At 50.6% G+C, this 23,120-nt stretch overlaps 11 protein-coding genes across 11 annotated transcripts; 6 read left to right on the forward strand and 5 right to left on the reverse strand.

Moving 5' to 3' along the window:
• Positions 1–633: 633 nt before the first annotated feature.
• BDR25DRAFT_351711 (uncharacterized protein) lies at positions 634–2,817 on the reverse strand (the record flags this gene model as incomplete). The annotated part of the gene is made up of 15 exons (XM_033694901.1): positions 634–694; positions 754–769; positions 822–938; positions 976–1,039; positions 1,116–1,217; positions 1,256–1,370; positions 1,411–1,633; positions 1,678–1,753; positions 1,805–1,954; positions 1,996–2,018; positions 2,098–2,224; positions 2,262–2,363; positions 2,410–2,466; positions 2,498–2,713; positions 2,758–2,817. The coding sequence occupies 15 exons, from the start codon at positions 2,815–2,817 to the stop codon at positions 634–636; spliced, it is 1,509 nt and encodes a 502-aa protein (XP_033551018.1).
• A 336-nt stretch (positions 2,818–3,153) lies between these two features.
• Positions 3,154–4,402, forward strand: BDR25DRAFT_391980 (uncharacterized protein; the record flags this gene model as incomplete). The annotated part of the gene is made up of 7 exons (XM_033698177.1): positions 3,154–3,456; positions 3,531–3,595; positions 3,665–3,681; positions 3,763–3,842; positions 3,895–3,970; positions 4,028–4,153; positions 4,245–4,402. The coding sequence occupies exons 1-7, from the start codon at positions 3,316–3,318 to the stop codon at positions 4,400–4,402; spliced, it is 663 nt and encodes a 220-aa protein (XP_033551019.1). The 5' UTR covers positions 3,154–3,315.
• BDR25DRAFT_255860 (mannosyl phosphorylinositol ceramide synthase SUR1) lies at positions 3,985–5,890 on the reverse strand. Its single transcript, XM_033686382.1, has 5 exons — positions 5,368–5,890; positions 5,266–5,306; positions 5,101–5,215; positions 4,692–5,051; positions 3,985–4,640 (listed from the first exon to the last, which is right to left on the reverse strand). The coding sequence occupies exons 1-5, from the start codon at positions 5,644–5,646 to the stop codon at positions 4,449–4,451; spliced, it is 987 nt and encodes a 328-aa protein (XP_033551020.1). The 5' UTR covers positions 5,647–5,890; the 3' UTR covers positions 3,985–4,448.
• A 2,485-nt stretch (positions 5,891–8,375) lies between these two features.
• On the forward strand, positions 8,376–9,647 carry BDR25DRAFT_385633 (uncharacterized protein; the record flags this gene model as incomplete). Its single annotated transcript, XM_033697950.1, has 2 exons — positions 8,376–8,602; positions 8,850–9,647. Coding segments are annotated over 2 exons (819 nt in total), but the record flags the coding sequence as incomplete, so codon positions are not given.
• BDR25DRAFT_119801 (uncharacterized protein) lies at positions 9,648–10,516 on the reverse strand. The gene is made up of 2 exons (XM_033683682.1): positions 10,223–10,516; positions 9,648–10,148 (listed from the first exon to the last, which is right to left on the reverse strand). Exons 1-2 carry the CDS (start codon positions 10,424–10,426, stop codon positions 9,855–9,857), a joined length of 498 nt encoding a protein of 165 aa, XP_033551022.1. The 5' UTR covers positions 10,427–10,516; the 3' UTR covers positions 9,648–9,854.
• Positions 10,517–10,764: 248 nt separating this feature from the next.
• Positions 10,765–12,917, forward strand: BDR25DRAFT_119808 (AMPKBI-domain-containing protein). Its single transcript, XM_033683683.1, has 3 exons — positions 10,765–11,796; positions 12,088–12,730; positions 12,791–12,917. Exons 1-3 carry the CDS (start codon positions 10,868–10,870, stop codon positions 12,845–12,847), a joined length of 1,629 nt encoding a protein of 542 aa, XP_033551023.1. The 5' UTR covers positions 10,765–10,867; the 3' UTR covers positions 12,848–12,917.
• Positions 12,918–13,377: 460 nt separating this feature from the next.
• Positions 13,378–14,902, reverse strand: BDR25DRAFT_255869 (peptidase M22, glycoprotease). The gene is made up of 2 exons (XM_033686383.1): positions 14,442–14,902; positions 13,378–14,355 (listed from the first exon to the last, which is right to left on the reverse strand). Exons 1-2 carry the CDS (start codon positions 14,794–14,796, stop codon positions 13,649–13,651), a joined length of 1,062 nt encoding a protein of 353 aa, XP_033551024.1. The 5' UTR covers positions 14,797–14,902; the 3' UTR covers positions 13,378–13,648.
• A 406-nt stretch (positions 14,903–15,308) lies between these two features.
• BDR25DRAFT_119819 (SET domain-containing protein RMS1) lies at positions 15,309–17,200 on the forward strand. The gene is made up of 5 exons (XM_033683684.1): positions 15,309–15,441; positions 15,542–16,119; positions 16,176–16,406; positions 16,458–17,028; positions 17,097–17,200. Exons 1-4 carry the CDS (start codon positions 15,321–15,323, stop codon positions 16,938–16,940), a joined length of 1,413 nt encoding a protein of 470 aa, XP_033551025.1. The 5' UTR covers positions 15,309–15,320; the 3' UTR covers positions 16,941–17,028; positions 17,097–17,200.
• Positions 17,201–17,259: 59 nt separating this feature from the next.
• Positions 17,260–19,695, reverse strand: BDR25DRAFT_340753 (uncharacterized protein). The gene is made up of 3 exons (XM_033693536.1): positions 19,210–19,695; positions 18,210–19,004; positions 17,260–18,158 (listed from the first exon to the last, which is right to left on the reverse strand). The coding sequence occupies exons 1-3, from the start codon at positions 19,369–19,371 to the stop codon at positions 17,418–17,420; spliced, it is 1,698 nt and encodes a 565-aa protein (XP_033551026.1). The 5' UTR covers positions 19,372–19,695; the 3' UTR covers positions 17,260–17,417.
• BDR25DRAFT_351719 (uncharacterized protein) lies at positions 19,411–20,645 on the forward strand (the record flags this gene model as incomplete). The annotated part of the gene is made up of 9 exons (XM_033694902.1): positions 19,411–19,703; positions 19,742–19,768; positions 19,798–19,894; positions 19,926–20,016; positions 20,070–20,164; positions 20,217–20,250; positions 20,288–20,349; positions 20,399–20,422; positions 20,505–20,645. 9 exons carry the CDS (start codon positions 19,411–19,413, stop codon positions 20,643–20,645), a joined length of 864 nt encoding a protein of 287 aa, XP_033551027.1.
• Positions 20,646–21,135: 490 nt separating this feature from the next.
• On the forward strand, positions 21,136–22,954 carry BDR25DRAFT_119863 (uncharacterized protein). Its single transcript, XM_033683685.1, has 3 exons — positions 21,136–21,389; positions 21,440–21,507; positions 21,576–22,954. Exons 1-3 carry the CDS (start codon positions 21,371–21,373, stop codon positions 22,665–22,667), a joined length of 1,179 nt encoding a protein of 392 aa, XP_033551028.1. The 5' UTR covers positions 21,136–21,370; the 3' UTR covers positions 22,668–22,954.
• The last annotated feature ends 166 nt before the right edge of the window (positions 22,955–23,120 follow it).

The following is a 23,120-nucleotide window of genomic DNA, read 5'->3' on the forward strand; positions in this document are numbered from 1 at the left end:
GTTCTGCAAACCCGAATATAATAAGCAGAGCAAGCTCTGCTAATAAGGCTAGCTACAACTTTTTATTAATAATTACACTTTAAAACACGCTTTAATAGCTGCGCATTGCTTAGATAGACAATATATTAAGCTTAATAATATACAATTGCTTCTGCTGCAGTACAGTTATCCTACTACAGGTACTGCAGCTACCCCTCCAGCTAGAACTAGACCTCTTAGGCCTATACAATTGTACGCAGGAGGCTAGCTAGATATAGGATATAATAAGCCTTAGTAACTTTCTTAATCTAATTAATAAGGACACTAATATTAGGGAGGAAGATTAAATGCTTAAGAATATAGTTATAAAGCATAACAATAGTGTTAATACTAAGGAGGCTTAAGCTAAAAATAAAAGTAAGATTATACTTTTACCTATAACTTATTAAGTAATTTAGGCTATTTAGTTACTCCTACAATACTAACAACACTAAGAGACAGCAATTAATACAGACATCCGCCAACTTAAGCGCCTAGAGAGGCAATATTAAGCCTATAAGGCTTAACATTAGCGCTAACAAACACTAGATAGTTAGCTTATATAATTAAATTATTGCTAAGACACATCTTGGCAACCCTAGTGAGCCGATACCCTCAGTAAGGCGATTGAATTGACGTGGCTGGATTCCTATCGGCTTGGCGGGGTTTGACTGTACTCCGCTCATGAGAGCCCCCTGTACACTGCAATATCTAGCGCTGGAGAGACATTGGGACGCAGCCGGTGGCTTGACTGCTTAGCCAATAACAATGTTAGAATGTCAGTCACAGGAGCGCTTGTTGACCAGAATGGGTAAACACTGCAATTTCTAGCGCTGGAGAGACGTTGGGACGCAGCCGGTGGCTTGACTGCTTAGCCAATAACAATGTTAGAATGTCAGTCAGAGCGAGGAAGCGAAGCACTTAGCTCAGCACTGCAACTTCTAGCGCAGGAGAGACGTAGGAAGGTGATCGATGGCTTGACTGCCTCGCTAATAATATGCGAATGTGGATGAGAAACTGCCTGCCTTGCGGACAGGCCCAAGCCGAAAACGAGCAGAGAGCAGGGACCAACACACACTGCAATTTCTTGCCTTCACGAAGAGTCCCAATCTCCAAGGCCTCTCCAAGGCCTCTGGCGCGAGATCGCTCAAGGTTCGGTCAGAAATTTCAAGATCTGGTCTGGCTTGGTCCAAACATCTCTAGCTTCAATGAAGGGTCCCTATCTGCAAGGCTTCACAAAATTCCGCATGTAGGAGGCTGCAATTCGTAACGTCAGCCCCCACGAAGGGTCAGCTGTAACCTCCCTTGTCAGCCCTATGCGGAGGGCTAACAACCGGTGAACTTTCTCGAGGCTGGGTCCGATTCCTTAGCCTGGCCGCGCAGTGTTTTCACGGGTAGTCCCGGTAAGCCACAACAGGCCTGGTTCGAGATGCGAGCCAAAGGAAAATAATTCCGGTGAGGGACTCGGTCTTGCCGGCGCAAATATCACACGAATGGACGCCCTTTCCAAAAAAAAAACTGTTATGCAGTATTGGCAAAAGTGCAACCTCCTGCGGCATTACCGTGGAAGAAGTTATTGAAATATGTCGTGATACGAACAACAAAAATCGGCTCACTATTCAGCACATTCTGGATTAACTCATGGGTAATAGTACACACTACGTGCGAGACGGACCCATGTTGCATGCACCGCAGTGGGGTACGAATTAATTTCACTCAAGGAACATTGAGCATGCTTGAGCCATCATCTAGGAGTGCTGGTCGTGCGGAGTTGCTGCTAACCAACAATGGCATAATCTTCTCGAAGTTTCATCAAGCTCAATTGAGACGTTAAACGGATGCGTCCTAGAAATAGTACTGGTGGTACTGAATCTGGTGTGTTGGCACTCTGTTGCATCAGCACATATTGCTTCTTTCTTCTAATGATGATTTCCCCCTACGGCAGGTCTCCTTGAAGTCTTAAAACTGCCCGCCAACTACCAAGTTCGGTATTTCATGAACTTAGGGAGAGTCTATCTATTCATCTCAGACACGGTGAGTGTCTTGAAGTAGCAGGTCTTCTACTTAGAGCATCTGCACTGCGAACAAAACTGCGAATAGCTATGTCCGGTGGGACATTTATGTTTGAGAACTTGAGGGCAGAGCCCGATTGAGTTAATGTTCGAGGGCACTTTGTTGAGTGGCGTTTAGAAGATCCAGAGGTAGGCTTGGGAATCCATATGCGTATTTGCCCATTAAATAACAGTGGTAGTTCCATAGCCTCCGCTTGAACTGCCTCCACTTCCATCTATGTCACCCAAACTCCTCACTCCCCAGTATTCGTCTCCATTTTGCTTTCCACCGGACTATTTCCCTCGTCCGCTTGTGCTGTGTCTCGAGAGAACGTTAGACGACTTCTAGAACGCCTTTCAAGAACCTTCTAGTCTCGTAGATGGTCATGCCAAGATGCTCGTACATAAGGCTCATTCATGGTATTTACGACGTATGCTTGGATAGTTTCGAGACGCCATTCGCCGATCGTAATAGCGGCGTTGAGGCCGACGATCTTGTCCCGGCAGCGGGAAGCTTCGAGCGCGAGGTTTGAGGTTGAGTGGGTGGTAGCATTTGATGAATAGTCACGGTTGATACCCAGAAGCTGGGAGACCGCAGTGAAAGGCGTCGGGCTTATAAAATATTGCCTGTGTTCATATTTATGCTCAAAGCACCTGTGAGGCCTAGTTATGATGATAGATATAACACGTAGTAGTCGATTATTGAAGGCAGTGCCGTTAGTGGACAAACGACATAAATTAAAAGCATGAGTGGGTGTAAAGAAGAGAGAAGAGAAGAAGGCAGTTTAGAAATGTTAATTTGAACAACGTTGTAATTGTGTGTTGGGGTTGTGTTCCGAGGTTCACGATACAAAAACTAAGCTGCAGGAAAGTGTATCGGATTAATTGATACTTCACCCACTTCAATTACGGCTTCGACCCCATGTTGTCAACCAACCCAGAGCTACTATTACCGCCTGAGTGACTTGTTAAGAATTTGGGTTGGAGAACCGGAAGTCGATATAGCCTCGGCTACAGCTTTTATGGTCGATGATGAGGAAGCAGCAGATGCTACTACCAGCATGCTAGACATTAGATTGTGCATGTTTACCCTCTCCTCCACCCTCCGTAATCCTGTTCCAATTTCCGCCTGCTTCACGCTCTTTATCAATTTTGCTACCAGCTCCTTGCATCCCACCTACCAGCTTTTAAATCTACTATTTCGCTCTTCATACTGTACCATTCTCTCATATAGATCCGGGAAGACATGTCTCAATATGTCTTGAAGATATACTGCTCAGCCATCTCCTTGTTTGACAGATTCCAGCCCAGGAGTTGTGCTGCATCTCGGCTGAAAATTAACCACCCACTGCAGCCTCAGAGACGGGGTCTCTTCCGAGGTCTTCTTGTTCGACACTAGGGATGGTCTCCACACACGCTTTATAAATCCTTCTTCCATGCTATGGCATCGATTATAACCAGACCATAGCACTATTGACTAGTGCTTACCTCTCATCTAAGATGACTGCCCTAGAGGCTCCATACAAGTACAACATTCTTCAGCTGCATCACCACCAAGCTTACACTGATTCCTGGAATTAGGGTATTCTGTCCAGCAGTAGGGGACGAGACTGTAACCAAGGCACTGGCGAAGATATTATTTTAAAAGCTACACAATTGTTTCCTCTAAAGGCACAACATGCCGTAACTTGAGCATTTCAACCAGCATCCACTCGCAAAGAATCCCCAGAAGCAGCAAGTCAGGAACCGGAAGCCGGCGGATGCAACCCTCACGTGACGCACTAATAAAAAGTGGGTCCATGCGCAGGAACACACCTCAACCCAGACCACCTTCCGCATTGATTCCGAAGATTCCGATAGAAGCCTTCAATTAATAGTCAAGCAACCAGCACACGCAGCTGGTACATGTCACATAAGATGACTGACAATCAGTTCATTGAACTACCTTCCCAGCCAAGGGCGGGACCTTGCCCATGTGGAATCATCAAACAGGCCATACATGACAGAATCAGACCACCCTACCCCTATACCGTACAATTCAGTTCCCGTTATCCCACGGAACATCAACACAACATCAATGGCGTGTGTGCCATAGGCTCTATGTATACCCCGACGCCTACTTGCTTGCTCTCAAAACGCAGATTAAAATAAGTACAGAACGGAGGACGATGCCAGATTACGACAACCTCGCTCCATCCAAAATTATGCATAAGAATAGAAGACGAAACGAGGCGTTTGGAAGAGATATGCATGCAGCAGCATCGATGGGCTTGGAAGCGACCGTGAAACCTGGACACACGCCGGTGAAATGCAACAATGGTATTACAAAATAACGAGTCGCTCATTAAAATCAGAAAGTATGCCGAATAATGAAGGCTTTTAGACTTCGTGTCGATCGTCGAGTTCAATGTCTTTTTGGCTTATTCGGCGGTAGAAGGGGATCCGCGAGTACGAGAACCGGCCCTTGGTATCGGCTTGTCGTCGACGGACGCAGAACGAGTAGATGCAGAATAGAAGCGAAAATCCAATGGCAAACCCAAGGAAGGTGAGCAGTAGCCAGTGTTGTCCCATCTGCACAAGTTAGCGCTGAGGGTACGGTAATTTCCGGACGCGGAAGCTTACCCAGAATATTAGCTTAACGTCACTGCTGTGCCAACTATTTCCAAGATGGTGAGTGAAGAAGCTCCAGGAATGGTTGTTGTATTCATCAGGGAATAAGATGCGCACAGTATCATCTCGTCCAGGGTTTCCATTCATATAGTGCCTCCAGATAATGCTCAGGTACAGAGGTCCGGTGGTACCCATAACGGTAATGTACGGGAGAATCCATCGGCGATTGTACTTGGGCAGTGAGTCAATCGTCTTAAGGAAAAAGGGGTGGCGAGGAATAGCGCCCATAGCATCGTTGGAAATACCGGTTGGAGTTGTGAGGCGAAGCCAGGCAGGGTATGCGAGGAGCGGGTCGAGGCTGCGATTGCATCCCTGTCCATGAGGTCAGCACGCCACGTCTGCGGCGAAGGTACAAACATACGTCGTCTAGATCGATATAGATGCCGCCAAAGTGGTGCAACACAAAGTATCTTATCGAATCGGCACGCTGAATGGGGTATGGGTAGCCGTCAAAATTCTCGAGGAACCAGGGGTATCTGAGGGCAATTAGCTCTCCTCGCTAGAACGCTCTGTGGTGGTTGCATACTCAGCAGCGATAAATTCCCGAGCCTTCTTATCAGTCCAGAGCTAGACATGCTGATCAGCCTTTGTTCTCCACGGCCACGTCGAGCGACGCCGGGCCACGAACCTTGTACTCATAATCGGGGTGAAGGTCGATGCAGCTCTTCTGCGGGCCCTTCCAATGCGCCGGTATGCTATCATTGACATAGGTCTGGTGGATGATCTTGGGGATCAATTGCGGTCGGTCGTTGATGGCGTTGGACTTGGGGGCAGGGAGGTCGGCGCGCGAGATGGCATACTGGGAATAGTCGGTGATGAGGAGACTGAGCAGAATCCACACGTGCTGGACCGCGAGGCCAAGGACGACAATGGTGATGAGAATAAAGGCGACGAGGCTTTTCCGCATTGTGAATCTGCGGCCTCCTTTTCGCGCGTGCTGCAGCTTGGGGGAGGGGAGCCACGAGATAGGGGTATTAGATGTTACAGAGGGCGGAAGAGAGGCGGTAGAAATAGCGGCGGCGAGCAGGTCAAGATGGCATGAGGCGCGTTCGCTCCGAGTCGCGGGGGTTATTGGCAAAAAAAGACGGGGAAAGAGGGCAGGAAGAAGAAAGCAGCGTGCGCAGGTGGTGTTGAGGCTGGCGCTGGCTGGCTGTGCGCTGCACTTTCCAAGCCCTGGAACCAGGGCTAAGTACAAACGGAAATTTGGGAACGCTTGGGCCGCCACCTCGCTTCAGGCCCCCTGGCCTTCTCCCCCCAGTCGGCCTCGTCGGCGCCATTCGCGGGGTGCCACCGCACTCAACGCGACCTTTGCTCTCGCAAGCTCCTCCGCAAACGACGACTGCTGGAGGTGGCACAACCTCAGCACACCGCGGCACCACCCCATCTGACGACGACGAGCTTTTTTCGCCCGTCACTGCGAGCACACACTCATCTTCTATCTTCTGCTTCACTCGTCCAGCACAGTAATCTCTTACTCTTCTTTCTATCTTTGGGGCATGACGAGAGCTGAGGGCTGTGCTGCTGCAGCGCTGCTCCGCTTGGCCGCGTCTGCGAATGACGATACCGTGCATGCCGCGATCCGCGCGACTCTTTCTCTGCCCGCTTTCTTTTTCTTGTCATCCGCAATTTGCTCAGCCGAGCACAGAGCGTTGCCGGGCTTCTCCCAACAGAGAGGAGCGTCATTCAAAGTGCACATCCCTCGTGTCTTCCGCCGTCGCGTGACTGCGAGGTCTGAATCTTTCATCGTTCGAATGTTCTCTCCAGATAAAGAAGTCCCTTTTCGCTCATGTGGCGATTCTGGCCCCGGCTAGACTTTCTCACTCACCATTCATCGTGCAACCTACCTCCCGCTGATCTAGGTCGTGTCGCTTGCCACCCATCTCGTCACATTTGAGTCCATACTAGGCCATCTTGCGTTCACTTTTCAACATCACATGCGGGATATTCCAACTGTCGGCAGTTCCACCCTCGCACTCCCCTCCGTGCCACTGTTGATTTAGAAATGCGCTGTCGAGATGAGAAGCAGCCGAGATTTCAACATTCTCTCAACTGCGATCGATGGCGCCAAGGAATTTCCAAGTTCACTTGTCTGCACGTCACCAGATCAAGACTCCTCTACACACGAATGCGGGCCAACACCCTAGTGAGATAACGAATCTAAGGTCTCCAGCCTCCAATGTCTCAGAGGCATGCATTTGTGCAACTGATGAAGGCCTGCGTACAGGGCTTGTTGTGCGTTAGATTCGATGGCCTTAATCTTCTCCCGGCAGCCAAAGGCTTCATGAAAACCGCATTAGACGACACACATGTCGACTTATAGCCCCTTTGAGACTGGAGACACCCTTGAGAGGATCTTAGGATGCTTGTTTATCGTATTAGACGACACACATGCCGACTTGTGGTCCCTTTGAGACCGTAAGGCGCCCTTGAGAAATCTTGGGATGCTTGTTTATCGTATTAGACGACACATATGGTAACTTGTGGTCCCTTTGAGACCGTAGCGGCGCCCTTGAGAAGATCTTGGGATGCTTGTTTATTGTATTAGAAGCCACAATGTTTTGTTATTCGGCCATCCAAGGAGTACTCACTATCCACTAACAGTCAAGCTAGCCACTGCTTAGCACTTAATGAATTCATAGTCTCTGAGCCAAGCGAAAATGCCCTCTTCAGAAGCCGATCACCGGCTCTATACCAAGTCACTAGGTACGGCTCCGACCTTGCAGTAACTGACCTTAGAGGATCCCCCTCCGTTTTCATTGCTGGACTCGCCATCTCAAGGCCGCTTGTGGCTTCCACTCTCTGATATCTCTCCTTCAGCTTGGCTTCAATAATCGCCACGTGGCTGTGATGGTGGTTTCACAGCATGCTTCGTGGAGCTGGCAGCACTATCTCTACAGCCATTCCGCTTCTCAATCACATTCTAAACGTCCAATGACGATCGCAATCCACCGCATTTTCATTTTCTTGTCAGTCCCTCAACGCCCCTTGGCTGTCCTGTAGAACAGATCCTTTCCTCACCTGGCACAATTCTTTCACAGACCCAATTTGCGCAACAAATCTATTCTGTTGAATTCTGTGGCTAGGAGAATCAACCCAGTCGCTTTTCTCGAACGATTCACTTCCTGGCGACTTGGGCTTCCAGCCCCCCTCGTGCAATTGGAGCAATGAATACCTTCGCAACCGCGATCGCGGGTTGTTCCCTAGGTCTGATTTTGATTTCGATGTCGTTCCTTCCCTATCTAGAGTGGATGGGCCGTCAAATGCGAAGGGACCCTTCAAAGTTGGACGCTGTGACCTAGCACCGGCTCGAGACTCCGCAACCTTGCCTAGAGTTCGGCCGACTCTATGCATATCCTCAACTTAACTTCATTCCTACTATCCCTATGACATGTTGCTCGACATTGGCTTGGTCTCTAGATTCTCCGTGATGGGGTGGTTTTGGGCACCACTCGCCCTCGCCAGTGCAGTCGGAAAAAGGCAGTTCCACAACTCCACTCAAAATCAGAAACCGACAAACGCCTTACCCATCGTGTGTGGTGAGTCTCAGGCCTCTCGAGTCGTTTACACGTTGGCTCCTTTGTTTTGCATGCTAGTCCTGGCGGCAATGTTTGGTAGGTATTCTCTCTCTGTGTGAAGTGCATCCTGACAGTTAGTCCAGGGTACCGCGCTAAACAACTCGAATGGAAAAAACTGAAAACGTTAAATTTAACACGCACCTTCGTCCTCATTCTCTATCTTCTAGCCATCACCTTTGTCTTCACAGCAGCGGTCTTGGAGAATGGTCTTCAATTGTCCTCAGCACCCGCTTGCAGTTCCGCCATTATCATTTGCCTGATCTTCTACGTTAGCAGCAAAGGAACAATGTAAGCTCCAAATGGTCCTTCTTTTTCTACAGCCGAAAAAGATACTGCATCATTCTACCTGACGGAACATATGACAAGGTTAAATTAAAACAATGATTACCATCCTGTTAATGCTGTCTCCAATTCCAACAAGAGTTTTAACAAATAAACTTTACCTTGGTTATGTTCTAAGTTAAGTGAGAAGATATAGTAGAAGTCACGTCGTTCCTACTCAACCATCCCTCAAAGCTGATCCAATTCTTTCTAGGTATGTGTTCTTGGTCGAACGGGCACACGTCATGCGAGCACCGTACGTGCGGCGAGTTCAGGATTGGATCTGGCTCGGAGGAATTCTCATGATCACGATGGGGTTTGGAAGTATTGCAATATGCGCTTTCACATGGCCGATCGCAGAGTTGTCCCCCGACGATGGCCGGTGCCGGATTGGACTTCCTCTGAAAGTGGCAATACCACTTCTCTCCTTTGATGTCATCATCAACTTAGCTCTTACTGGCATCTTCATCTATCTCATGAGGTCTTTGCTACAATTCAGCGGCATGCCTAACTCTACCGCCACTTTAAACTCGACTACACGAGGGCTCCGCCGTATTCTACATAGCGCAGGGCGGCAAACAAGCCCCAGTACGCGTCCAAGGTACCGGAACTCTCTGAAACCCATCGAGGCTCTACTGCGCAGGACATTAATCGGATCGGTTCTGGTCACGCTCTCAACGATTGGGAACCACGCTTTGCTGTATACCCTGAAAGGGCGAGAGTTGGCTTGGTTGTGCTTGACGATGTGTATTTTTGATGGTAAGATTTCTCACCTTTCCTCCTCCATTGATTGGTTTTCACTCTAACGGTATCCTGCTTAAAAAAAAGAGACTGACTGAAAAAGTGACGTGGGGGGTATGCATCATACACTGGCTCACGAATGGGTCCACTGGGGCTGATGACAGTGCTTTGACAATGTTAGTTGAGCCGGACTCTGCCAGCACCAGCTCTTCCAGGCCCACGATCTCATTATGATGATGTTGACTCTTGTTTCAAGACTAATGCGCAACCTCTTCCGCCCCCGTGGACAGCCATCGCTTCATCTTCGGACCCATCCACATAACTCCTCTTCTGGACAGGCATCGGCGACAACACATTCCACCCCCCAAGTAAGTCCGGTACCTCCACCAGATGAGTTCGTGTGCGACGGTCCTCCCGGCGAATATCCACGGTGTTTCATCCGGACCAAGGACTCCCAGTGGGACACGACACACGCCTCTTAAAAGTCCGAATCTTCTTCCTCGACAATGGTCTGAGATGCAAGTCCTCGCTGGCTGTACGGAGGCCCACCTCTCATGGCCATGGGTGGAGTTGACGGATGATCTAATGCTTCAAACTTCCTTCTACGTCTTGCTGCCCTGTATTCAGCCGCACTTCTTCCCTTAAGACGTGGTTTTGCGCCCGCAGCGGCATCGATGCAGAGCGTCGAGGAGAGGAAGTTGAAGCTCAGATGGAGGATCGCGCCAGTGATGCAGCCAATCAGACCGGCAATGCCGAGGTAAATGTAGATAGTCTGGGATGCAGCATTTTAGCATAATACCCCTTGCATTGTGAGGAGTCTGGATGTGCTCGTGTGAAAATATGTACCTCGACTCGTTCCAGCAACTGTAACCGGAATGGAAATAGTACGATGTTGAGCAGGATGTGGACGAGATGGGTGAAGGGTAGCAGCACGAATTGAGCAATGGCCCAAAAGGGCGATAGGATGTATGAGATGCCGTGAACGAGTTTGATGAAGGGCCAGCAGACATAGTAGAGGACGGTTAGAGCAGTTTGTAGTGTCTCCGCCATTGTGGGAGGGTGGCTGAGGAGGGGGTGGTGGCGATCCAGCTCCTGCTACGAGGTCATGCTGCGGAGACTGCGACAACTCCAATAGCAAAGCAAGGTCTCTTCCACCGCCGCTATCGTTGCTGGTCTGATGCTGGGGAGCTATGGATGAAGCTCACGTTGGTGGCGAAAGGGGAGGTCGTGTTTAGACAGACACTCCACCACAAGTCCCGCGAGAAATGCAGGTGTACAGACAAGGTACGTATCGCTGGCCTGTGCTCCGGCGGTGGCCTGCAAGGGACTTTGAAAATCTGGGGCGGCGGCGCAAGTGGTTTTCCTCCCGCATCCGAGACCAAGACATCGTGGGAGCCTTGGATCACTCGCTCGCCCTGATCTCTGGATGGAACGTGTTGTGTTCGCCTTCAGCCCTACGCATCCGCCGCCTTTTCCTTTTCGAGTCCGCCGATGGGGAACCAGAGCTCATCATCCCGCTCCACCACGCCCACGTCGAATCCGCAGTCGCCCAGCGTGACCACATCACATGGCTCCGCGAGGAATGCCATTCTCCCTCACCCCCGCGAGCTGACGCCGGCGTACCCAGCCCAGGCGAGGAGGCGCGAGTCCATCCAGGCCCTGAGCTTCCACAACAAGGCCCACGCTGCCCCTCCGAGTGCCTCTTTTGAAAGTGCCCCGGCTTCGCGAGACCGCACCCGCGCACACACCATCGCTGCTGCTGTCTCCAGCACCACCGCCCAAGTCGCCCACCAGCTGCGCGCTGCGACCGAGAGCCTCCAGGAGAAGTCAGAGAGGCCCGCCCCGGACGACAGAATGGGCAACGAGCAGTCCCGCCAGAAGGGCCAGGTGCAGGGCCAGGTGCAGGGCCAGGGACACGCCCGCGAGCTCACACCGCCGAAGCCCGCCAAAGCAGCACCACCGCACCTCGCGCCCTCTCCGCAGACAAAGCCCGTCGACGTGCCTACTCTCCCCAAGGACGAGAGCCATGCCAGTCGGACTGTTGAGAACGAACCGGTGTCCTCGATTGACCCTGCTGACGCCTCGCAAGACTACTTCATCCCGCCCTCCCAGTATAGCCGCCCGCCCCGCCTGCCGCTGCCCATTGAGGAAGAACCTCACACCCCTGGCTCTCCCATTATCTCCCCGCACGACCTGGTCAGTCCCATCAACCCGGACGACATCGACGGCGAGCTGCCGCGGAAGGGCTCGGTGCTAAGTAGCACAACGGCAGAGGACGATGACCTGGGAGACGAGTACCGGGCTGCTACTGGCGATATGCCTTCCGTCCCAACGCTGATTGAGTGGGAAGGTCCCGGCGAGCGCGTCTACGTCACAGGCACATTTGCTGGATGGAACAGGAAGTACAAGCTCCATCGAAAGTAAGTTGGGCGTTGTGTTTGCTACATGTTTATGAGCTCCAAATCCTCAGGCCTTGGCCCGGTCGATCATGCAACTGCCCTTCCCAGGATTGTTGCCTGCATCTACTCGTGTGGGTGTTTTCATTGAGTCATTCATTGAGACATGCATTGAGACATTCGGGCCTGAGGCCCGTTAACCAGCCTCACTCTTTTCCTCTAGCCTTGCGTTTCACACGTTCTCTTCTGCTTCGCCTGACCTCGAGGTTACACTGCGCCCTTCACCGCACACTTACTGACATGCATTTTCTACAGCGGTCCGAGCCCGAAGAAAGATGTCCTCTCTGCCATGGTCAATATCGTGCCAGGCACCCACCATCTCAAATTCATCGTGGATGGTGACATGAAAACTTCGGATAAACTCCCAACTGCGGTCGATTACACCAACATCCTGATGAACTACCTTGAGATCTCGGTGGACGATGTCCCGCAACCACCCACGGCCACGTCGGAAGAAGCCAAGAAACCGGAGCCCGTTCCCGTGCAAGAACTACAACCTCCGCCGGGTATATTTCCTCCGCAGACGCTGCCACCAACCCCAGAAATACTCCCCGTCACGCAGAAACCCCCAGGGGCGGCACCCCCGAAGCCGAAAGTGCCTACGCAAGTCGCATCCCCGAAGAGATATCATCAATCTATACCACGCTATCTCCTGGATCTCGATGCCCCAGAAGAGTCTTCGAGGCTAGCACGCGCCAATGCTGTGGCAAGCAATTTGCCTACTCCGCCTACGCTGCCTATGTTCTTGAGTAAGAGCATTTTGAACGGAACAACCCCGATGAAGGATGATAGTAGTGTGCTGATTATGCCAAACCATACCGTGCTGAATCATTTAGCGACATCGAGTATTAAGGACAATATTTTGGCGACTAGCGCGACGACGAGGTATAAGCACAAGGTAAGCTACATTCTGTCGTATTCAGCAATTGGAGAAACGGGATGCTAAGGAGTGGTGTAGTTCCTCACGACGATTATGTACAAACCCAAGAACGAAGACCCAGATCGCTTCGACTAGCATCCAATCTAAAAGCTCCATCAACATGATATACGCTTCAAGGTAGACGTACGATATATGCGTGAGCGTATACGGGCATCTGGCACAGCGAAGCAAGCAAAAGCAGGAGAATAATGAAATGAATACGACGATATGAACGATCATGATGGGAGGGACAGGGCATCCTTGGCTGGGCTGGCATTTGCACAGGTATCATTTGTGGCAGGCAGACATAGTAATACCGGCATCCCGTTTTGGGAGTGTCGGGATGGAATGAATGGATGATTCTTCCTGTGGTGACGATAACGATGACAATATCGGATCATGCATGGATGGGAAGGTATTACTAGGATGAGTTGGTTTGGGCGGGCTATATAGATTTCCCGCGCTTTTGTCTTGGTAGTCCACTTTGAATGATTCTTGCTTTGATATGTGCGGGAAGGTGGTTTTGGCTACCCTCCTTTTTAATGGGAAGAATTTGGCTGGGCGTACTTGTTAAAAGCTCTGGCTCTGGCTATGTTCCTGAGCTGCTGCAAAATTAATGGACCAGCGACCGTTCTATTTGTTGCTTTGTTTCTGCTTGTTGCGGATGAGAGTTCGGTAAGCTAGATATAGTCTCCAATGGGGTAGTAGTTCCAACGGAGCTAATTGCGGGTATATCATGCTTCGCCTCTTAGGCTTTCCTTAAGCAGCATCCTCCTAACTATGCGTTGTTGAAGTAAAGGCGATCCCTCAACCAGCCAGGAGCGGCAATAGATAAAGTGTCCGGAGTGTCCGTATAGCGCTGTTCCCTCTGTTTTGGTGAAATTGCCGTCTCTGATCTCATTCCCTCCATCCCACATACACTTCATCCGTCCGAAACCGCTGCGTACACGAAGTATCCTCAAACTTCGTCACAACTCCCGTTTCATACTCCAACAGCCCGGCATGCGCAATCATAATCCCGTTATCGATGCAAAACCTCTCGTCAGTTGCAAACACACTGCCACCCCTATCCCGCGCCATAATCCCCATCATCTGCTGCAATCGCTCGTTCGACCCCACACCACCGACTACTAGAACTTGCGTAGATCCTACGTGCGCCATCGCGCGCTCTGTAATTTCAACGAGCATCGCAAACACCGTTTCCTGCAGCGAAAAGCATAAATCCTCCCTCGTCACCAGGTCCCCCTCCTCCGTCCTTAACCTCTTACCCTCATCCAAATCTTCCCCAATGCCTGCAGCAAGCACGTCCGCAGCCGCCAAAATCCCAGAGAAACTCGCATCCATGCCCTTAACCGTGTACGGCAGATCGACCAAATTCCTCCCGTGTTTGGCGAGCTGCTCAACATTGTAGCCGGGGAACGGGTCATTTGGGATGAGTAGTGTGCGTGCGAAGCGGTCGATGCAGTTGCCGATGGCAATGTCGAGGGTTTCGCCGAAGATGCGGTAGCGTTGAGACGAATAGGCTATTACTTGGGTGTTGCCGCCGGAGACGTAGAGGACGACGGGGTTGAGGGCACGGGTTATGGAGCGGCCCATTTCGATGTCTGGGGGAGGAGTTAGGTAGTGCTTTCTGTGAGTTTAATTGTGTTGGAAAGGAGAAGGGGAAGGGGAAGGGGAAGAGGAGGCATACGTCCAACACAATGATTAACCCCCACCATCGGCTTCCCCCAAAGCAGCGCCAGTGTCCTTGCAGCAAGCGCAACACTCTGCAATGGCGCGCCCATCCCCGGTCCTTTGGTGTAACATATCACATCTATATCCTCCACCCGCACTCCTGCTTGTCGGACTGCTTGTTTTATGAGTCTGACGACCCATGCTCGGTGGTGAAGAGCCGTGTCTTTTGGCAGGAAGCCTTCGCCTGGAGGAGAAACGTAGGTGTGGCGGAGGTTGGCGAGAATTATGGGGGGTTTGGAGGGGGTGGAGGGGTGAGATATTAGTCCGATGCCGATTTTGTTGGCGCTGCCTTCGAGGCCGAGGGCTATCATTCTGGGAAGGTTCTAGGGAGGTCGTGGAGTGGGGTGGCTGGGATAGTGGGGTCCAAAGGAGTCAACGTGTAGCACTGAAATTCAATCGCAAGGAGGTGGAATTTTAGTGGTGAGAAGCAGGAGTAGCAAACGCCGAAATTAAGTAAAGGGCAACGGCAGCAACGAGAGACGATGTTATAGATATGCCAAGTCCATCAGTTATCGATAGCAATCTTCAGGTCCATCCCATAGGGCTGAACTGAAGGATGAGACTAAATTTCCTCAACAAACGCGGCTCTTTCACCGACAATCCAAAACCCCTAGACGAACATCTATTGCATTCACGAAAGGTAAACAATCTACCGCTTTCCCCAGCGTGATCAGTACACACCGTGAAGGATTGGCAGTTGTTGCAGGAACCAGCCAATCACAGCGCCTCTCGGTTCGGATCAGCCTGGAGAATCCCGCTAAAACTCCACGACTATTATTGCTCAGGTGCCATCCTTTCTCCGCCGCTCCCTCCACTAACCTTCAAAAATTTCAAGATGTTGGAGTCCGACGCCCTCAGCTGGAGCTTCATGGCCTGGCTGGCTAGTTCCGGAGCCGAGATCAGTGCGAAAATTCAGCTTGCTGATTTGAAGGAGAAGCATGCGGGACGGGGAGTGGGTACATGGATGTTTCTTTTCTGCTGCGCACTTGGCGGTCTTTCTCATCCCTAAATGCCAAGGTCTGTATTTTTGGAGAGTGTAGGCTAATGGAGATTAAGTTGCTCTGCAAGACGTCCAAGAAGAAGAATTCCTCTTCCGCATCCCCCGCTCCCTCATCCTCTCCGTCGAAAACTCCGACCTCCCTTCCAAAATCCCGTCCGCCTTTGCCGACCTCGATCCCTGGCTCTCCCTCATCCTCGTCATGCTCTACGAGCTCGAAAAGGGGAAGGAGTCAAAATGGCATGCGTATTTCGACATCCTGCCCAAAGAATTCAATACTCTGATGTTCTGGGAGCCAGATGAGCTGGCGCAGCTGCAGGCAAGTGCTGTGGTTGGAAAGATCGGGAAGGAAGAGGCGGATAAGGGGTTTGAGGAGAGACTTCTGCCGATTATCGCGGAATATAAAGAAGTTTTGGGTATCGACTTTCCGGACAACGAAGCTAATAAGGCGGTCATGCTGAAGCAAATGCACAAGCTAGCTTCCACCATCATGGCATACGCTTTCGACATCGAACCCACCGACGCTAGAAAGGAAGTCGATGAAGAGGGCTACATGTCTGAGGAGGAAGATGAAGCTTTACCGAAGGGCATGGTGCCATTGGCTGATATGCTCAATGCCGACGCAGACAGGAATAATGTGCGACCTTCCCCCAACTCCCTCCACCACGAAACAGCTTATGCTGACGAAGACAGGCCCGCCTCTTTTATGAAGAAAATTCACTCTCCATGAAAGCCCTCAAATCCATTAAAGCTGGCGAAGAAATCTTCAACGACTACGGCCCGCTCCCCCGATCCGACCTCCTCCGCCGCTATGGCTATATCACTGACAACTACGCTAAATACGATGTCGCTGAAATCCCATTTTACACCGCCTCCGCCGTCATGGAGAAAGCCGGTGTTCTGGCCGAAGATCTGAAATCCAAAGTACGCACCCTCTCCCCAGCTACCACCTATTTGTAAATCTAACATCTATAGTTTGAATATCTCGAATCTCAAGGCGTTGTCGAAGACGGCTACACAATATCCACCAGCTCGCCCTTTGACATCCAGGAAAGCATCGCTCCAGAGCTCATCATCATGATCGAAGCTCTACTCCTACCAGACCATGAATTCGACCGTATAGCGGATCGAGAAAAGCTTCCGAAACCCGATAAGATCTCGATCAAAGGCGCACAGCTACTTATAGAGATAATAACCACTCACATGAAAGACTATACGACCACGCTTGAAGAAGACATTGCTGAGAAGACGGTCGTGCCTTTGACAAGCTCTGATGTGTCCCGCGAAAGACGTTATATGATGGCCAAGTTGGTCCGGATTGGCGAAAAGAAGATATTGAGAGATGCTGTGGAGGCGTTGGATCGTCTAATCGAACATCTAGTTGTGCAAAATAAGGTGGGGAAAAAGCCGGGTCATGATTCAGCGGGTCCACCAAAAAAGAGGCAGAGGGTCGAGTGAGTGAACCGAGGAAGCTAAGCGAAACATCTTAAAACCCTACGACAGGGCTGAGCAAAATACACAAGAGGCAAATTAGTCGAGTTAACTGGTATGTTTTCAACTTTTTCAACTTTTTTATTTTGTTGATCGTTTCAGCAACTAATCTACCTAATCCAGCGCCCTAGGAATATCCAACAGTTTTTATGTGTCGGTATCCAGGCATGCACGTCCTTCCATCCCTTCCACCGTCAATATCTTCCTATTCGTCTTCGAAAATGTCCCTTTGAGGACCCGTGCACATAGACCAGGCTATTGGCTGGTTTATGCATATGCCCTAGCTCGAGAATCCGGAATCCAACATCGTGCATCATTCCTTGCTCGATGAAAACGTACGCATGGGTATAAGTAGTTCATCCTCATGAAGCCAACACTTCTTCCCATCGAATGTAAAAGTTAAAGGTCCGTACTGCAATCCGTTCCCTGCTCCTTTCAAGTTTCTCAGCCGGCAGCTGATGGAGGTAACAAATGTCCAGAGGCAGATCGGTTATGGTTCTCAATGGCCCTTCGGCTCTGTGCTACGGCCTGAGCATGCTGTTTTTCGCCCTGTCGCTCGATCATGATTCGGTATCGGATATGAAGATTATCGGTCCAATCCACTGGATAGATCTGCTCGTCCTCACTACTATCACCCGAGTACTTGAATCGATCTGCGACTCTCTCGGCGACGGCATCCAACTTAGCACGTTTCACACCTCGACGATCAATCATCACACGTCCTCCACGGCCCATACGACGGCGGTACCGACGCTGGTCGTCTTCATCTGGCGGCGTGCCGTATCGGATTCGAGCGCTTCCTCGTGTTTCTACCACCTTGTTCGTTTGATCAACGTCCATGGCGTCTCCAACGGGGTCAGATGATTCAGATGCCGGCGGTGTCGGCAGCTGGGAACTGGTGAAGACAGGCCGGAAATCTGGTTTGGCTGCTTGTTCCAAAGGAGGTGTAATTGGACGCCATGTCGCATCAACCCACCCAACGTTCCATTTCTGGTGTTTCATCAGATTCTCCTCGATGAAACCTTCAATCGCCTCTGCACGTTTGGCCTGCTGTTCTTCAAGGTAATGGAGATCAGAATCGAAAAGACGACCATCTGGACGAGCAAGCTGATGAGTCTTAGGCAAACCGGGAATACCCCTTTGTGGCACGCCAGGAACATCGACCTTCTTTGGCTTGGGAGCGGGCTGTAGTCGAGTGAGTAAGCCGAAAGGATAACTTTTTGATGTCTTACTGACCTTTTGATTGATGAGGAGCTCTTCATCGTCTCCTTTGATGCCAAGCTTCCTCTTAATCTCCTTGACCGCAGTCCGCTGCTCGAAGATCTGCCTGTCCATGGCAAGTTGCTGGCGTGTGACAATTTCTCTTTTCTTTACTTCTGCCATCAAAAATCGTGCAGACTCCAAATCGGTCCTCAGCTTCTTGATCTTCTCCGTCACCTGCGCATCTCTTCCACGAGTCTTCCGGACCTGCCGTACCTCGCGACGTCGGAAGCACACGTATGGATCTGATTCATCGGTTTCTAGATTTGTCTCGAATTTCAAATTCGGGATCAAGGCACGGTTTCCTTGCAGTAAACGTTGGTTCTTCCAGTGGTTGTATATGTCTTTTGCAAATCGCCGCGCAGGCTCACTGATTGTCTCATCGAATTCAGCTTCGAGGTCTTCAAATGGCAAGACTGGTGGATTGTCCACGGAGGCATAGGGCTGCTTTTGTTGAGATTGCTCCTCGAAAAAGTTCATCACCTCCTCGAACTCATCTTCGGAGCAATGCACGCCTTTACCTTTCTTTTGGTTGAAGGACTTCAGATAAGTGACATCCTCATCATTCATACAATACGGACATCCTATCATGTCTTCGACGGTGGACGAAAACCGGATGTAGGTTGCAGGCTGCGTGAAGTGTCTTGGATAGACATCTTCATATTGCAGCTTGCTTGCGACGGCATCAGGTGTTGGAATGTACAGTTGTGCTACACCGCTGCCAGATGCAGCTGCTTGTGCTGCAGATATTACGGCTTGCAGATGGTGCTCCTATTAACATTGTTATCAGGATGCAAGAGTATGGCATTAGCAAAAGGTAGGTTTGAGATTTATGATATTTCGCTAGGACAGGGACTTTTGCCGTATCCTGTCCTGGTGAAATGCCGTTTATGGCTGCGCCACCTCGTATGCGTGGATGTGAAGGGAAATGAAGCAACGACAAAAGTGGCTTAGCGCAGTGGAAGGGGCGACTTACGATTTCCTCTCCTTTTTCCACGCCAGTTTCGACTTTAGGAATGTGCCGCGTCGCATCGTCGTCGGGAAGCTTCTCGACCTCATGTTCGCGTAACACAGGTAAGTTCTGCTTCGTAGATAGCTTGCGCTGGCGAAAGCGTTGGCCGGTGACTCGTTGCGTCATGATGCGCTATCGTGATGGTGTTGTTTGTCGTGAGAAAAAATGTCGCTAGGGCAGGCAGCAGCAGTGACGGCGGGTAGATGTGGGAATGGGCAGCGTAAGGCGTGGTACGTGGCCCGGGGGCCCTTTCGCCGCGGCCCAGTGCGACAGCGAACGGCGAACCTTCGCAGCGGCGTTTTCGACGCAAAATTCGTCGCAATATTCGTGAATAGGGTATCAAAAGATAGCGCTTTGATGGAGCATCGAGAAAATCGCCTCGCCGATGATTTTCTGATGGTTGTGGTGGAGTTTTCTGATGGAAAAGGTTGCTGGGGCGAGGAGCGACTTGTTGGGGTGTGAAGGGAACCTTGGAAGAGGGCGCGCTGCGTTGTAGGCCCGCACTTTTTCCTCGGGCAGCCCGGTCCGGTGATTGGCCACCTTGGACCCCAGCTGGATAAGGGAAATCAAGGAATGCACAATTCTTGTGGATGATAATGGTGAAAAGAGTGAGATGGAAGTGAATATGCAGGCATCGCTGTATCGCAAGGTAATTTTCTTATTGTCGCGGAGCAGAGTAGATAGCAGAGGAAGCCCTGTTTGCTCTTCCCATCGTCATTCATTGTGCTGATGCCTCAGAACGCTTCTATTTGTGCAAAGTGAAAGGTATTGGTTGGCGGAGGGACAAATAATGTTCGTGAATTAGCCGTCGCACAGCGAATGAGACGTGAGGATTTTTGACGACAATCCAATTACATGCCGCACCGGTCATGTTTTTGGTTTCAAGAAAGCGGCGAAGGATTCGTACCACGAACTTGCAGTTGCGATTTGTTTTCCTGCACCTTCATGACAACATCGATGTGACGCGTCAGAATCACATCGCGAAAGGCATCCGTATGAGAACAAGTAAGCCCCTTTCAATGGGTTCGGTGACTTGTGCCAGCCCTCACCTTAATGTCTCCGAGTTACTTCACGCCTGTGTTCGACTTCTTTATCGCTACTACCGTTCTTTTCCAAAAAAAAAAAAAAAGTGTTCAGTTCTCGCGGAGTGTAGATGTTCCCACCTCCGCCTTCTGAGGTCCTTTTTTTTTATAGATTTGCTTTGTAATTAATACCCACGGCAGTTATGTCTTAGACAACCTTGCACGCCTTATATGCAGCAAGGAGTCCTCACCGATAATTTCTTCATGTCGACATGTCACACTTGGCTCTCCATACATATCCTTGGTGCCAAGGATATCAATCTGTGGTTGTTTGGCTGCAAGCAACCGGCGAAAGGAATATCTTCCGTTTCACAGTAGTGCTCACCATGGCATAGTGACATGCCTCGAATGGTAACCTAACGCGCTTGGTGTTATGGATTACCTCGATACTGCACCACGCCGATTGCGCCTCCACCACCTCCATGCCCTCCACCAAGGTGCAGAAGGCTTGAGACAATTGTCGCATCTTTCGCGTCCACTGCTGCGCTCATCACCTTTTTCTCGATGTCTCTCGGTCCTGTGGTTCGCAGAAGATCCACGGATTTAAGAAACACAGCGGGCCGGGAGCTTCGCTTGAGTCGAGGATTAATAATGCGCACCGATGCAGCAAGTAGATCTCAAACTCAGAAAGGAGAGCGTGGATCTCCAAACGTCCAGGTTTATCGACAACTCATGATCGCTTCTGTGCGCCGCATCTGTGCCAAATATTAGACTTCACATCTGACTGGTGGATGCGTGTGGCCTAGCCCACATCCTAGCCTCTCATGGGACATAGAGCTAGTCCCAATCTCAGCCCTACGGATGACTACTTACATAAGGCTAGTAGGTTTCCTCATCTTCAACCTCAATTCTCATCGTCGCGCATCTTCCCCTCGTGAGTGCGGTCGGCCGATGTTGGGGTCTCACCCACGTTAGCGGGCCTAAAGTTTTCTGACCAGTACTTTGTTACCATGCTCCCTCAACTCTAGCTTAGGGTCAGCAATTTAAAACGTTTCTTTCGCCCCGTGTAGGATCTCCCGTGTCAATAAATCGTCGGCAGGGCTATGTCGTCTGAATCCAAAGGTATCTCACCCTTCTCGCTGTTTGCTTGGCCCCGAGCTGACGTTGGACAGTGTACAAGAAGCGGCCGCACCGGAAGGTGAAGAGCGGGTGTGCTACCTGCAAGCGTCGGAAGATAAAAGTAGGCTCCGATCATCTGTTCCCTGACATGAAGGCAGGCTTAAAGAGTCGAGTCTGACGCTCCTGCAGTGTGACGAGGAGAAGCCACAGTGTTCAAATTGTGTTCGATACTCAGCCGATTGTGTCTACCCCTCACCCCCCTCGTCAGATTACATTCGAGATCAGGCTTCAACTTCAACATCAAACACACCTCCTCTAGTCCAAACACCTGAGAGTTTAGTTGAAGAGCCTCCTGTGCCTCAGTGTCCTCCTGGGTCTCACGACTTACCCCTCCGCGATTTGTCTCTACTTCACCAGTGGACCATCTCGACCTGCTATGGCTTTGGTGACAACTTTCCAGGAGATGCGGAGCCCTGGCAAGTCGATGTGCCTAAGCTTGGGCAGCAGTTCTCTTTCCTCATGAGAGGGATCCTTGCGGTGTCGGCCCTCCACTTAGCTCGGCTATCGACAGACCACACGGTGAAAATGAGATACATCCAGCTAGCAGCCTATCATCAAGATCTTGCGCTCCCCGAGTATAGGAATGCGATTACGAACGTTTCTGAAAAGAATGTCCACGCTATCCTCGCCTTCTCCGCATTAACAACTGTCTACTCATTCGCAGCCCCGAAGGATGCCGGCTCCCTTTTCGCTGACGGGGCTCCGGAGTGGGTCTTCCTACATCGAGGCGTTGGCGACATACCTCCTTCATGGCAGGGTTGGATCGATAATGGACCGATGGATCAACAAATGCACCGTCGCAGAGTTCAACCTGTCGAATACACTTTAAACCCGGAAGACTATCGACTCGTCGGTCTTCACGGGTTCCTCACCAACCTCCCTGCAGAAGAGCAAATCGAAGGGGTTCACTACGATAATGCACTTCATTGGCTTCGGCAGGCCTTTGCTCTCACATATTCTCCTGAAAGTAGGATAGGTCCGAAGTATGGGGTTCTCTTCTGGGTCGAGAAGGTGGACCAAGGATACCTCGAGCTATTGGGATTGCAGAGACCTCGCGCTCTTATCCTGCTAGCACACTGCTGCGTCTTGTTGAAGAGGGCATCCGGCTTTTGGTACTTAGACGGGTTTGCGGAACATGTCCTTAAAGAGATGAAGCCGTGTCTGGCGGACGAATTCCTCCCTTGGATTGAGTGGCCTTTACAGGCCTGTGGTTTGTCCTGAAAATTCGGCGGCATCTGCATTCTTATTCGCCAGTCGATGAATCCGGTCTCCAGGACTAGAGATGGCTCACTCCGTCGAAGGATCTCGTTATTGGGAGTGCATACCAGTATTGACGGAATCTCGCGGATTCCTTCGAGGCCCCGACAGGTGGGAAGTGTATATCGGTGTTCCGATGCCGACCGAATTACAAGCACTGAATACGACACTTGCGCTCGAAGGAAAAGTTCAGGCCAATACGATCCGCCTGGCGCAACGTGGCGACAGCAAGCCACAAAATCTGTTGGCATCAGCACCGGACTGAGAGTAGAAACGACATACCTTTGAAAGCAAGCTCAGTACTGGTTGCTCATCGATTACCCCGCAATGTTTAGATTTGTAAGTAGGAATGATGAGTTCTTATTGCGCATGGTTAGACTGAAGGTAATGCTTCTGGGGGTCACAATGTTTAGTAGG

Source organism: Lindgomyces ingoldianus (genome assembly GCF_010093535.1).
Source record: "Lindgomyces ingoldianus strain ATCC 200398 unplaced genomic scaffold BDR25scaffold_7, whole genome shotgun sequence".
Lineage (NCBI taxonomy): Eukaryota > Fungi > Ascomycota > Dothideomycetes > Pleosporales > Lindgomycetaceae > Lindgomyces > Lindgomyces ingoldianus.